General features: G+C 49.3%; 1 protein-coding gene across 1 annotated transcript in view; it reads left to right on the top strand.

Moving 5' to 3' along the window:
* Positions 1 to 15,399, top strand: part of ino80 (INO80 complex ATPase subunit) — a 99,835-nt gene that overhangs the window by 36,079 nt on the left and 48,357 nt on the right. The window contains exons 25-26 of the mRNA XM_029700776.1: positions 5,785 to 5,928; positions 9,914 to 10,139. Coding sequence (XP_029556636.1) covers positions 5,785 to 5,928; positions 9,914 to 10,139 — 370 coding nt within the window. The remainder of the gene's footprint in view (positions 1 to 5,784; positions 5,929 to 9,913; positions 10,140 to 15,399) is intronic.

Here is a 15,399-nt window from a genome sequence, read left to right as displayed (position 1 = left end):
CCTTGCCAAATAATAACTCGCATCACTGCCTAGCCTTGCCAAATAATAAGTCCCATCACTGCCTAGCCTTGCCAAATAATAAGTCCCATCACTGCTTAGCCTTGCCAAATAATAAGTCCCATCACTGCTTAGCCTTGCCAAATAATAACTCGCATCACTGCTTAGCCTTGCCAAATAATAAGTCACATCACTGCTTAGCCTTGCCAAATAATAAGTCACATCACTGCTTAGCCTTGCCAAATAATAAGTCACATCACTGCTTAGCCTTGCCAAATAATAAGTCTCATCGCTGCTTAGCCTTGCCAAATAATAAGTCCCATCGCTGCTTAGCCTTGCCAAATAATAAGTCCCATCGCTGCCTAGCCTTGCCAAATAATAAGTCCCATCGCTGCCTAGCCTTGCCAAATAATAAGTCCCATCGCTGCTTAGCCTTGCCAAATAATAAGTCACATCGCTGCTTAGCCTTGCCAAATAATAAGTCACATCACTGCCTAGCCTTGCCTAACTCGGCCAGCCACGCCTAGCGAGACCCAAACACTCAGCCAGCCGCGCTTAGAGAGACCCAGACACTCAGCCAGCCACGCCTAGAGAGACCCAGACACTCAGCCAGACTGTCTCTGTAATCCCCTACCATTTCCCCCATCTTGAATCCTGGTCCATTCCCCTTTGGCACATGGACAACATCACTCTGTCCTACTGGGATGGATCTTTCCAACATCACTCTGTCCCACTGGGATGGATCTTTCCAACATCACTCTGTCCCACTGGGATGGATCTTTCCAACATCACTCTGTCCCACTGGGATGGATCTTTCCAACATCACTCTGTCCCACTGGGATGGATCTTTCCAACATCACTCTGTCCCACTGGGATGGATCTTTCCAACATCACTCTGTCCCACTGGGATGGATCTTTCCAACATCACTCTGTCCCACTGGGATGGATCTTTCCAACATCACTCTGTCCCACTGGGATGGATCTTTCCAACATCACTCTGTCCCACTGGGATGGATCTTTCCAACATCACTCTGTCCCACTGGGATGGATCTTTCCAACATCACTCTGTCCCACTGGGATGGATCTTTCCAACATCACTCTGTCCCACTGGGATGGATCTTTCCAACATCACTCTGTCCCACTGGGATGGATCTTTCCAACATCACTCTGTCCCACTGGGATGGATCTTTCCAACATCACTCTGTCCCACTGGGATGGATCTTTCCAACATCACTCTGTCCCACTGGGATGGATCTATCCAACATCACTCTGTCCCACTGGGATGGATCTTTCCAACATCACTCTGTCCCACTGGGATGGATCTTTCCAACATCACTCTGTCCCACTGGGATGGATCTTTCCAACATCACTCTGTCCCACTGGGATGGATCTTTCCAACATCACTCTGTCCCACTGGGATGGATCTTTCCAACATCACTCTGTCCCACTGGGATGGATCTTTCCAACATCACTCTGTCCCACTGGGATGGATCTTTCCAACATCACTCTGTCCCACTGGGATGGATCTTTCCAACATCACTCTGTCCCACTGGGATGGATCTTTCCAACATCACTCTGTCCCACTGGGATGGATCTGTCCAACATCACTCTGTCCCACTGGGATGGATCTTTCCAACATCACTCTGTCCCACTGGGATGGATCTGTCCAACATCACTCTGTCCCACTGGGATGGATCTTTCCAACATCACTCTGTCCCACTGGGATGGATCTTTCCAACATCACTCTGTCCCACTGGGATGGATCTGTCCAACATCACTCTGTCCCACTGGGATGGATCTTTCCAACATCACTCTGTCCCACTGGGATGGATCTGTCCAACATCACTCTGTCCCACTGGGATGGATCTTTCCAACATCACTCTGTCCCACTGGGATGGATCTTTCCAACATCACTCTGTCCCACTGGGATGGATCTGTCCAACATCACTCTGTCCCACTGGGATGGATCTGTCCAACATCACTCTGTCCCACTGGGATGGATCTGTCCAACATCACTCTGTCCCACTGGGATGGATCTGTCCAACATCACTCTGTCCCACTGGGATGGATCTGTCCAACATCACTCTGTCCCACTGGAATGGATCTTTCCAACATCACTCTGTCCCACTGGGATGGATCTTTCCAACATCACTCTGTCCCACTGGGATGGATCTGTCCAACATCACTCTGTCCCACTGGGATGTATCTTTCCAACATCACTCTGTCCCACTGGGATGGATCTGTCCAACATCACTCTGTCCCACTGGGATGGATCTGTCCAACATCACTCTGTCCCACTGGGATGGATCTTTCCAACATCACTCTGTCCCACTGGGATGGATCTTTCCAACATCACTCTGTCCCACTGGGATGGATCTTTCCAACATCACTCTGTCCCACTGGGATGGATCTTTCCAACATCACTCTGTCCCACTGGGATGGATCTTTCCAACATCACTCTGTCCCACTGGGATGGATCTTTCCAACATCACTGTCCCACTGGGATGGATCTTTCCAACATCACTCTGTCCCACTGGGATGGATCTTTCCAACATTACTCTGTCCCACTGGGATGGATCTGTCCAACATCACTCTGTCCCACTGGGATGGATCTGTCCAACATCACTCTGTTCCACTGGGATGGATCTGTCCAACATCACTCTGTCCCACTGGGATGGATCTGTCCAACATCACTCTGTCCCACTGGGATGGATCTGTCCAACATCACTCTGTCCCACTGGGATGGATCTTTCCAACATCACTCTGTCCCACTGGGATGGATCTTTCCAACATCACTCTGTCCCACTGGGATGGATCTTTCCAACATCACTCTGTCCCACTGGGATGGATCTGTCCAACATCACTCTGTCCCACTGGGATGGATCTGTCCAACATCACTCTGTCCCACTGGGATGGATCTGTCCAACATCACTCTGTCCCACTGGGATGGATCTGTCCAACATCACTCTGTCCCACTGGGATGGATCTGTCCAACATCACTCTGTCCCACTGGGATGGATCTTTCCAACATCACTCTGTCCCACTGGGATGGATCTGTCCAACATCACTCTGTCCCACTGGGATGGATCTTTCCAACATCACTCTGTCCCACTGGGATGGATCTTTCCAACATCACTCTGTCCCACTGGGATGGATCTTTCCAACATCACTCTGTCCCACTGGGATGGATCTTTCCAACATCACTCTGTCCCACTGGGATGGATCTGTCCAACATCACTCTGTCCCACTGGGATGGATCTTTCCAACATCACTCTGTCCCACTGGGATGGATCTTTCCAACATCACACTGTCCCACTGGGATGGATCTTTCCAACATCACTCTGTCCCACTGGGATGGATCTTTCCAACATACTCTGTCCCACTGGGATGGATCTTTCCAACATCACTCTGTCCCACTGGGATGGATCTTTCCAACATCACTCTGTCCCACTGGGATGGATCTGTCCAACATCACTCTGTCCCACTGGGATGGATCTGTCCAACATCACTCTGTCCCACTGGGATGGATCTTTCCAACATTACTCTGTCCCACTGGGATGGATCTGTCCAACATCACTCTGTCCCACTGGGACGGATCTGTCCAACATCACTCTCTCCCACTGGGACGGATCTTTCCAACATCACTCTGTCCCACTGGGACGGATCTTTCCAACATCACTCTGTCCCACTGGGACGGATCTTTCCAACATCACTCTGTCCCACTGGGATGGATCTTTCCAACATCACTCTGTCCCACTGGGATGGATCTTTCCAACATCACTCTGTCCCACTGGGATGGATCTGTCCAACATCACTCTTTCCCACTGGGATGGATCTTTCCAACATCACTCTGTCCCACTGGGATGGATCTTTCCAACATCACTCTGTCCCACTGGGATGGATCTTTCCAACATCACTCTGTCCCACTGGGACGGATCTTTCCAACATCACTCTGTCCCACTGGGACGGATCTGTCCAACATCACTCTGTCCCACTGGGATGGATCTGTCCAACATCACTCTGTCCCACTGGGATGGATCTTTCCAACATCACTCTGTCCCACTGGGATGGATCTGTCCAACATCACTCTGTCCCACTGGGATGGATCTGTCCAACATCACTCTGTCCCACTGGGATGGATCTTTCCAACATCACTCTGTCCCACTGGGATGGATCTTTCCAACATCACTCTGTCCCACTGGGATGGATCTTTCCAACATCACTCTGTCCCACTGGGATGGATCTTTCCAACATCACTCTGTCCCACTGGGATGGATCTGTCCAACATCACTCTGTCCCACTGGGATGGATCTGTCCAACATCACTCTGTCCCACTGGGATGGATCTTTCCAACATCACTCTGTCCCACTGGGATGGATCTTTCCAACATCACTCTGTCCCACTGGAATGGATCTTTCCAACATCACTCTGTCCCACTGGGATGGATCTGTCCAACATCACTCTGTCCCACTGGGATGGATCTGTCCCTTCATTTGGAGCAGCTAAGTCTCAACTCTCAGCTGACCACCAGCACCACCTCACCACTATGTTACCATCCAACCCTGGCTAGCCATGGTTTTACACCTACTATAGTCTGCTGAGATGTAACCACTAGGATTTCAACATTATGTTGGCTAAAGGACTGTCTTGGCCAAATGGGGTCATATTTGGGGTTTGGTCTACCAATTACCACATGTCTCAGGCCCTGGAATGGAGAGAAGGTCTGTTGCTGTTCAGGTCCCCTAGATGGCGCTGTGGGTCTGCCCATGCCTTATTTTTACATTTGGTGTTATTTCCACTCTTTCTATGCTTTTAGTTTATCCCCCTAACTTTTGTTTGATATTTTGTTTCTTTACAGAGAAAAGTGGTTGTCACATTTTGCAGAGTCATCACTTGGCCGTTGACTACAAGGCGTTATGACAACATATCTAAAAGCTTGTTAGAAAACACTCCTATCCAACTCGTAATTACATCAGAATCCTTCTGAATGATGTCTCTGCACTAAAAATTCATTTTATTTTATTCTACTGTCCCAGAAATCCATATTTATACCTTGTTGTTTTTGTTGTAAACAGCATCATTAAAATATGGATTTATGGCACAGTGGAGATTTTCTTTCAAAAACCATATTTAGTGCGGAGACGACATTCAGAATGGGATTCTGATGTGTAATATGTTGATGTGGAAGGTTTTACTGTTTTCTAATATGCTTTAGATATATTTGCATATTGCATTCTCTCTTTAACAAAACAAAAATGTCACACAAAAGGTTGGGGGGGATCAAACGCAGAACGAGTGAAAATACGGCCACATGACTTCCCCGTTAACAGGGTTTGAATGTTCACTGTGAATGAACTCTAACACACACACACACACACACACACACACACGTTCTTTGAAGGTCATATACACGTTGTTTAAAACTGCCAAAGGAAAGTGTTATGTTTGGTTTATTGAGTACTTGATCAATCTAGTCTCTCCTTCTTTCTCTCTGTCTCTCTCTGTCTCTCTGTCTCTCTGTCTCTCTGTCTCTCTGTCTCTCTGTCTCTCTGTCTCTCTGTCTCTCTGTCTCTCTGTCTCTCTGTCTCTCTCTCCCTCTCTCTCTCCCTCTCTCTCTCCCTCGCTCTCTCGCTCTCTCTCTCGCTCTCTCTCTCGCTCTCGCTCTCGCTCGCTCTCTCGCTCGCTCGCTCTCTCTATCGCTCTCTCTCTCGCTCTCGCTCTCTCTCTCGCTCTCTCTCTCGCTCTCTCTCGCTCTCTCTCTCGCTCTCTCGCTCTCTCGCTCTCCAGAACCTGGTATTCACCCGTCACAGCCCAGGTCTGATGGGTCACTGTGATGTTCTGGTCCACAGTCGATGCTCTGCCAACTCCACCACCCTACGACCAGGCCAACCCACACAACCACCCAAGTTCCTGCTCACCGCTGTGCCAAGGGTAAGGCCCCAGTGTGTGTGTAAGAGGGAGGGAATGGTCGAGAGATGTGTGTGTGTGTGTGAGAGGGCTGTGTGTTTTTTGTGTGTGTGGTGAGAGAGGAAGGTAAATAAATCTGTGGTCCACGAGACGTTTTTAGAAGTTACTGTTTGTTTAGAGTGCAGCTTGAAGCCACCGCAGGGGGTCTCTTCACACACAGAGAATGCACACAGAACACACATACACACACACACACATGTTAGGCAGATAATGCTGCTCGTTGTTGAATGTTTCCAAAGACAACACATCCTCCTCCCCGTCCCTTTTCTCGATCGACCACCCAACCTGCTGCACTGTCTCACACACACACACACACACACACACACACACAGATCCTGCTGGTTCACAGATCATAGCTTCCACATCAACAAAGAGACCAAAAAACATTGCTCTTTTTCCCCTCATCCATCTCTCTTTCCCCTCATCCATCTCTCTTTCCCCTCATCCATCTCTCTTTCCCCTCATCCATCTCTCTTTCCATCTTCCCCTCTCCCTTGTTCCATCCATCCATCCCTCTCTTTATCCTCCTTGGAATAACCAACACACTCTGGGCCGTTCTGCCCGTCCGTGGGCCGTTCAGCCCGTGGGCCGTTCTGCCCGTCCGTGGGCCGTTCTGCCCGTCCGTGGGCCGTTCTGCCCGTCCGTGGGCCGTTCTGCCCGTGGGCCGTTCTGGTTTCATTAGTTGGGACAGAAGATCAGTATTCTCTCTCTGTGTGTTTCAGCTGGTATTTGCAGCCCTTTTCCTTTGAACTTGTGCCCACCGCTCTTTAGAGTTTGATCCCCCTGGAATGGATCCCGGGGGGGGGGGGGGGGGGGGCAGGATGAACACTGATCTGTATGAATCACCCCAGCAGGATATATTGTGAGCAATATTCAGTGGAAACTTTCCCGTGGGAATTCACAGGAATATATGGGAATTAACGGAAATATATGCAAATTAATATTATTACCATTTAAATGTAGATGTTTTTTGCTTTGGATATATTTACCATCTCAAATGGAGACAGAAACATAAACCTTTTACCTTATCATAAGTAGACATAATTGCAAATGATTAAATCCTTCAAATAGAAATAAAAAAAATATTTAGTTACGAATTGAACTTTAATTAATTGAGTTAACTCTACACATGGAATGATTTCACTGAACAACAAAAAAGGGAATATTGAATGATCCCCAATGATCCATCGCATCGCCCAGAAACGTTTTCAACATACATCTTAGAAATGATAGTCTAGAAATTAAATCTTTGGTTGTCTTCCTCTCAGGCTTCCATGTCTTCTCCCTGGACCTCCTCAATGTCCACCTCTTGAACATCAGACTCTGAGGCCTCATCTTCACTATCACTTTCCAACCTTGTTGAGGACGGCTCGTTGTCAGGCTCAAAAAGCCTCAAATTTGCCTGGATGGCCACCAATTTTTCAACCTTTGTATTGGTCAGCCTGTTGCGTGCTTTGGTGTGCGTGTTCCCTAACAAGAACCAGCTGTGCTCTGAGACGGCTGATGTTGGTGCGATTTGGAGAATGATGGAGGCAACAGGGGAAAGAGCCTCAGATCTACAATGTCCCTTCCACCAGGTGGCTGATGAGATATGTTGGCACGATGGAAATGCCATATTGCAGTGTAATATGTCTGTACTTCGCCAGACTGCCAAGAACCTTGCCCTCATCCAGGCCAAGGTGGCGAGACACAGTAGTGATGACACCATAGGCCTTGGTGATCTCTGCACCAGACAGGATGCTCTTGCCAGCATACTTGGGGTCCAACATGTATGCTGTGGCGTGTATGGGCTTCAGGCAGAAGTCTTCACGCTTTTTGATGCATTTCAGAACTGCAGTTTCCTCTGCATGGAGTAACAGTGAAGTGGGCAGGGCAGTACGGATTTATTCTCTTACATCTGCAAGCAGAGTCTGAACATCAGACAGGATGGCGTTGTCTCTCTCAGTCCGTCCTATAGGTTTCAGGAGTTTCAGGCTGCTTACCACTCTCTCCCAAAATACATCATCCAGGAGGATCCTCTTGATGGGCTGTCCATATCGGCAGTCTGTGATATGGCCATTTCCTGGAGAGACTCCTTCCCCTCCGGGAGACTGTTCAACATGATGACAACAGCACCCCAACGGGTGTTGCTGGGCAGCTTCAATGTGGTGCTCTTATTCTTCTCACTTTGCTTGGTGAGGTAGTTTACTGCTATAACTTGATGACCCTTCACATCCCTAACCATTTCCTTGGCTCTCTTGTAGAGTGTATCCATTGTTTCAGTGCCATGATGTCCTTGAGGAGCAGATTCAATGCATGAGCAGCACAGCCAATGGGTGTGATGTGAGGGTATAACTCCTCCACTTTAGACCAAGCAGCCTTCATGTTCACAGCATGGTCTGTCACCAGTGCAAATACCTTCTGTAGTCGAAGGTCATTGCCTGCCTTCAGCTCATCTGCAATGTAGAGACCGGTGTGTCTGTTGTCCCTTGTGTCTGTGCTCTTGTAGAACACTGGTTGAGGGGTGGAGATGATGTAGTTAATTATTCCTTGCCAACAAACATTCGACCACCCATCAGAGATGATTGCAAAACAGTCTGCTTTCTCTATGATTTGAACTCTGCATCCAACAAATGAGTAGATGAAGCATGTCTGTTTGGAGGGGTGTCTGCTGGGCGAGGAACATTCAGAAATCTCTTCCAATACACATTGCCTGTGAGCATCAGAGGTGAACCAGTTGCATACACAGCTCGAGCAAGACATTCATCAGCATTTCTCTGACTACATTCCTCCATTGAGTCAGAACTTCTGATTCCAGGAGGACCATGAGCTGTTGATATCGATAAGATGTCTGATTCATCATTTTCACCTCAAATATAAGTAGAGGGACTTTTGTCAGGTTGCTTGTTGTGGGCCCTGAGGGACCTTTATGCACTTCGCCAGATGATTCTGCATCTTTGGTTGCATTCTTCACATATGATTTGGCTCAGTATTTGTAAATGTACACAGCTTTTCCTTCTACATTAGCTGCAGTGAAATGTCTCCACACATCAGATAGCGCCCGTGGCAATTTCCTGTAAAGATTAGAAAAGAATGAGTAAAAAAAAGAATAATACAATTCCATGTACAGATAAATAGTTAAGCAGTTAGATTAAGCAACTCTTTTGTAAGATAAATGTTTTAAAATGAAACATGTATGGAAACAAGTGAATTAACACTCCTCAGTTAGCAGGCTCAAGCAAGCTAAAACCCACATGGTAGCAAAAACTAACTAGCAGAAATTATTAACAAGTTAGAAATGATTTAAACACACTGCTGTAGGCTACTATTTACTACTTAACAAAAAATGATGTATGTCATATAAAATGTATTCACCCCACCCAGTATTGTAATCAAAACTTACCAGAAAGCATGTAGTCCTTGGCTCAGACAGTGTAGTAGTGTGGGCTCAATAGCATCTCATTAGTGTGCAAGATCTTGAGAATCGGCTGTACATGTGATGGAAGAATGTCGGAAAGTTTCCGACCCTTTGCAACCCTAGCCACGAGACCGGACCTGGGGTCGGCTGGAGTCACGAGACCGGACCTGGGGTCGGCTGGAGTCACGAGACCGGACCTGGGGTCGGCTGGAGTCACGAGACCCGGGGTTGTGGGGTCGGCTGGTGTCACGAGACCCGGGGTTGTGGGGTCGGCTGGTGTCACGAGACCCGGGGTTGTGGGGTCGGCTGGTGTCACGAGACCCGGGGTTGTGGGGTCGGCTGGTGTCACGAGACCCGGGGTTCTGGGGTCGGCTGGTGTCACGAGACCCGGGGTTGTGGGGTCGGCTGGTGTCACGAGACCCGGGGTTGTGGGGTCGGCTGGTGTCACGAGACCGGACCCGGGTTCGGCTGGCAGTTGGAATGAAACTTTGTCAAATCAACATTGGAACACTTCATCAGAATGACAGTTGTTAATTTTGTGTTGCTTCCTAGGTAACGGCGGTTCCCATGGAGCGGTACTGTGATGACCGCAGCGCTGAGTACGAGTGGCAGGAGACGAGGGCCGGAGGGGGCATGGCCGCCAAGCAGTGCTTCCTGTACGGCTCCCCTGATCTGGCCTCTGATTGGATGTCCCGAGCCAACACTTTCTACCCACGATGCCCTGGGGGAGTGATGGCACTCTACCCCCGGCATGGCTGGTCCTACATCAGAATACCAGGTACGGAAACGCAGTGTGTGTGTACGCATTCGTTTGTGTCCGTGTTGTTTGCGTTGAAATTAAAAGTCAGAAGGAACACGTTTGCCAGTCCTGCTGCCCTGCAATCAGACGACACGGAACTCTCCTCTGTTCCCTACTCCTGTAGTGGGGGGGGGGGACCCTCCTCTGTTCCCTGCTCCTGTAGTGGGGGGGAACTCTCCTCTGTTCCCTACTCCTGTAGTGGGGGCACCCTCCTCTGTTCCCTACTCCTGTAGTGTGGGGGGGACGGGGGGGGACCCTCCCCTGTTCTCCCTACTCCTGTAGTGGGGGGGACCCTCCCCTGTTCCCTACTCCTGTAGTGGGGGGGACCCTCCCCTGTTCCCTACTCCTGTAGTGTGGGGGGGACCCTCCCCTGTTCTCCCTACTCCTGTAGTGTGGGGGGGACCCTCCTCTGTTCCCTACTCCTATAGTGGGGGGGGACCCTCCTCTGTTCCCTACTCCTATAGTGGGGGGGGGGGGGACCCTCCTCTGTTCCCTACTCCTGTAGTGGGGGGGACCCTCCTCTGTTCCCTACTCCTATAGTGGGGGGGGGGACCCTCCTCTGTTCCCTATTCCTGTAGTGGGGGGGACCCTCCCCCCTCCCCTGTTCCCTACTCCTGTAGTGTGTGGTAGGGGGTCACTACTCCTGTAGTGTGTGGTAGGGGGGTCCCTACTCCTGTAGTGTGTGGTAGGGGGGCCCTACTCCTGTAGTGTGTGGTAGGGGGGTCACTACTCCTGTAGTGTGTGGTAGGGGGGCCCTACTCCTGTAGTGTGTGGTAGGGGGGACCCTCCTCCTGTAGTGTGTGGTAGGGGGGACCCCCCTCCTGTACTCCAGGGCCTGCAGGCTGTGAACCAGAGGAACCAGGAAGGGTCGTGGGAGAACCTGGGTCAGGGGTTCAGACAGTCCTGTCACTGCCAGACCTCAGCCTCGTGATGAAACGCGTTAAGGATAGTGGAGACCTGCTACGGTGCTTCATGACCGAGCTGCTCCTGGAGGTCAGAGAGGTCAGAGAGGTCAGGTGACTGATGTGCAGTGAGGGGTAAAGGTTTACCCACACTTCCACTCTCACAGACCTAGCACCCTACACACTACATCATGATGTCTCACTTTGGCTGTGGACTCGTATTGCTTTTATCTGACTGTCTTTGGCCGTGGGAATGGTGTGTGTGTGTGTGTGTGTGTGTGTGTGTGTGTGTGTGTGTGTGTGTGTGTGTGTGTGTGTGTGTGTGTGTGTGTGTGTGTGTGTGTGTGTGTGTGTGTGTGTCTAAGAGCTTGTGAAGTTTTCGGGGAAAAGGACAAAGCGAGGAAGTTTGAAGTTTGACCGTTGGTCATTGTTCCAGTTCTTAGGTAATGGTAATATACATACTGTGTGTGTGTGTGGCTCAGAACAGTCTCATTCACAAAGCAGCAGTCTATTCAGACTCCTAGTGATGTCTTCTCGTCTAGCAGAGAAAGTCTTCCTCTTTCTGTGTGTGACTAATATACAGACTGATTAAGGTGTCTCGCGTCTTCCTCTGTCAGTCTCCACTTTCACAGACCCTACGCTCCATCCACTAGGGGTTGTCATGGAAATCAGGCTGCCGGTAATTGGCCAGCGGTGTCCGTTATGACCGTGTGAACTGTAGATTTAGACATGCATGTTCCATACTCACAAATAGCTTTATTTCTCTCAGATGTTGTTGCTCAAATTTGTTTACATCCCTGTTAGCGAGCGTTTCTCCTTTGCCAAGATAATCCATCCACCTGACAGGTGTGACATATCAAGAAGCTGATTAAACAGCATGATCATTACACAGGTGCACCTTGTGCTGGGGAAAATAAAAGGCCACTTTAAAATAGGTGGTTTTGTCACCCAACACAATGCCACAGATGTCTCCAAGTTTTGAACTGTAACTCAGTCAAATCTTTAAATTTGTTACATGTTGCGTTTATATTTGTGTTCAGTATAGAATGCTAGAAATTACAGTTTGTTCTGTTTCTATGCGTCCTGCTGCTGCATTGTGGGGTGTGTCGCCAAGGCAACCGAAGACTGTTCTGCTAGTTTCTTGTTGGTTAGTGCTATCTGAGATCCTTGGGACGTCCATACCCAGTAGACCCTAACCTTAACCCCTAAACCCTAACCTTAACCCCTAAACCCTAACCTTAAACCCTAACCTTAACCCCTAAAACCCTACCCTTAACCCTTACCCTAACCATTTTAAATGTCAACTTCAACCGGTCAACCCCTCTCTCTCTCTCTCTCTCTCTCCCTCTCCCTCTCCCTCTCCCTCTCCCTCTCTCTCTCTCTCTCTCTCTCTCTCTCTCTCTCTCTCTCTCGCTCTCGCTCTCGCTCTCGCTCTCGCTCTCGCTCTCGCTCTCTCTCTCGCTCTCGCTTCTCTACCTCTCTCTCCGCTCTCTACCCTCTCTCTCTCTCTCTCTCTCTCTCTCTCTCTCGCTCTCTACCACCTCTCTCTCTCCTCTCTCTCTCTCTCTCTCTCTACCACCTCTCTCTCTCTCTCTCCCTGTACCACCATCTGTCTCTCTCTCTCTCTACCACCCTCTCTCTCTCTCTCTCTACCACCTCTCTCTCTCTCTCTCTCTCTCTCTCTCTACCACCTCTCTCTCTCTCTCTCTCTTCTCTCTCTACCCACCCCTCTCTCTCTCTCTCTCTCTCTCTCTACCACCTCTCTCTCTCTCTCTCTCTCTCTCTACCACCTCTCTCTCTCTCTCTCTCTCTCTCTCTACCACCTCTCTCTCTCTCTCTCTCTCTCTCTTACACCTCTCTCTCTCTCTCTACCACCTCTCTCCTCTCTCTCTACCACCTCTCTCTCTCTCTCTACCACCTCTCTCTCTCTACCACCTCTCTCTCTTGAATTCCCAGCCCCACACCTTTAAAACAAATAACTGCTGTGATGAATGTTGTTTGAGCATGACGTGAACCACTTAACAGTATCAGTCATGAAATCAAGCTTTTGATTGGACAAAACAAAGACGCCAGTGGCTTGAGTTGTTGGTGATTGATGAAAGAGTTTTGATCATTAAAAGAAAGACTTGTTTGGCGAACATTAGGCTGGTGTCAAAGGTCACGTCTTTGTACTGTCTATCTCTGTGTACTCTTAGCTCATGAGGGACGTGAACGGCGAGGCGTCGTAGAGCACTACGTTATTTACTAATCATTTGTAAGCAGAGTCATGTGATCTAAAGGGCTGATGATAAATTGTCCCCACAGCTGATGCTGGAAAGCACCAGGAAGGACCTGTCTAAAACACCCTGTGGTCTGTGTGGCTTCGCTCTGTCACAGGCTTCCTAAATGACTGCTCTCTCACTACAGCTTCTGTTTATTGTGTGTGTGTGTGTGTGTGTGTGTGTGTGTGTGTGTGTGTGTGTGTGTCTTTCTGTCTGTCTGTCAGGGCTGTGGGAAACAGTATTGTCTTCCTGTCCCTTCAAGAATCTCCGCTCTCCACTAAAAAGTCAGGAACACCTCCCTGGCCTTCTGATGGAGACACACACACACAACCCACACACACACACACACACACACACACACACACACACACACAGAGAGAGGCAGAAACAACAACCCGTCAGACAGCTAGCCTAGCGCTGTTAGCACAACACACACACAGGCAGAAACAACACCGTCAGACAGCTAGCCTAGCGCTGTTATCACACACACACAGAGGCAGAAACAGCACCGTCAGACAGCTAGCCTAGCACTGTTAGCACACACACACAGAGGCAAACAACACCGTCAGACAGCCTAGCCTAGCGCTGTTAGCACACACACCCAGAGGCAGAAAAACACACCGTCAGACAGCTAGCCTAGCGCTGTTAGCACACACACAGAGAGGCAGACAGAAACAACACCGTCAGGACAGCTAGCTAGCGCTGTTAGCACACACACCACAGAGAGAAGCAGAAACAACACCGTCAGACAGCTAGCCTAGCGCTGTTAGCACACACACACACACACAGAGGCAGAAACAACACCGTCAGACCGCTAGCCTAGCGCTGTTAGCACACACACACAGAGGCAGAAACAACACCGTCAGACAGCTAGCCTAGCGCTGTTAGCACACACACACACACACAGAGGCAGAAACAACACCGTCAGACCGCTAGCCTAGCGCTGTTAGCTACATCATTGTTTACTGTCTGACTGGCTTTGGCCATGGCTGAAGGCCTGTACTTGATGCTAACCTTAGTTCCATCCTACACGCCGGACTCAGCTTATCCAGGTACTGGGCAAGCGTATTAGTAAAAGCAGGTGTGTTTTAGAAAAGGGTTTGACAAACAGAATCCAACAGGAGGCCAGCTCCGCTTGGGTTGGCCTCCCCTGAGGTCCATTTGCTCCTCATCAGGCCTACAGGGGGCGACCTTACCCCACATTATGGCTGCCTGGCCCACTGGGTCTGGCTTTGGGATCTGGAGGGAAAACACAATGTAGGGGCTCTCTCTCTGTCTCTTCACCAGAGTTGGACCTGACTCTTGACAAAGACCTGCCTGTGTGTAATATATCTTAAGGACAGGCTTCACAGTGCTCTGTTCTGTTCTGTTCCGTTCCGCTCTGTCCTGTTCTCTTTTCTGTTCTGCTCTGTTCCTCTCCATTCCCCATGTGACCTACTGGTTGTGTGTACTGACATGTGACCTACTGGTTGTGTGTGTGTGTGTTGTGTGTGTGTGTGTGTGTGTGTGTGTGTGTGGTACTGACTCGTGGTCTCGGACAGTGGGTGTGTGTGTGTGTGTGTGTGTACTGACATGTTGACCTACTGGTTGTGTGTGTGTGTGTGTGTGTGTGTGTACTGACATGTGACCTACTGGTTGTGTGTGTGGTGTGTGTCTGTGGTGTGTGTGTACTGACATGTGACCTACTGGTTGTGTGTGTGTGTGTGTGGTGTGTGTTGTGTGTGTGTACTGACATGTGACCTACTGGTTTTGTGTGTGTGTGTGTGTGTGTGTGTGTGTACTGACATGTGACCTACTGGTTTTGTGTGTGGTGTGTAACTGATATATATTAAATGTATGCAATTGTTAAAGTATGTTTTTCTGTGACTTTTTTGTTATGTGGACTTCAGTAAGACTAGTAATCAGCTAATGTGATCCTAAGTAGCAAATATCTGTTCTGTTCCCCTCTGCTCTGTGGTGAGACCAGACCACTGTGGTGAGACCAGACCACCTGTGGTGAGACCAGACCACTGTGGTGTATTGCCCACTAAACACAGAGTAGAACAGAAAACTGTCTTCTTTAGAGAGCCAGGGTCA

The sequence above is a fragment of the Salmo trutta genome, chromosome 1 (assembly GCF_901001165.1).
Source record: "Salmo trutta chromosome 1, fSalTru1.1, whole genome shotgun sequence".
Lineage (NCBI taxonomy): Eukaryota > Metazoa > Chordata > Actinopteri > Salmoniformes > Salmonidae > Salmo > Salmo trutta.
Note: the sequence above shows the minus strand (reverse complement) of the source record. Positions and strands in the feature narration are given on the sequence as shown.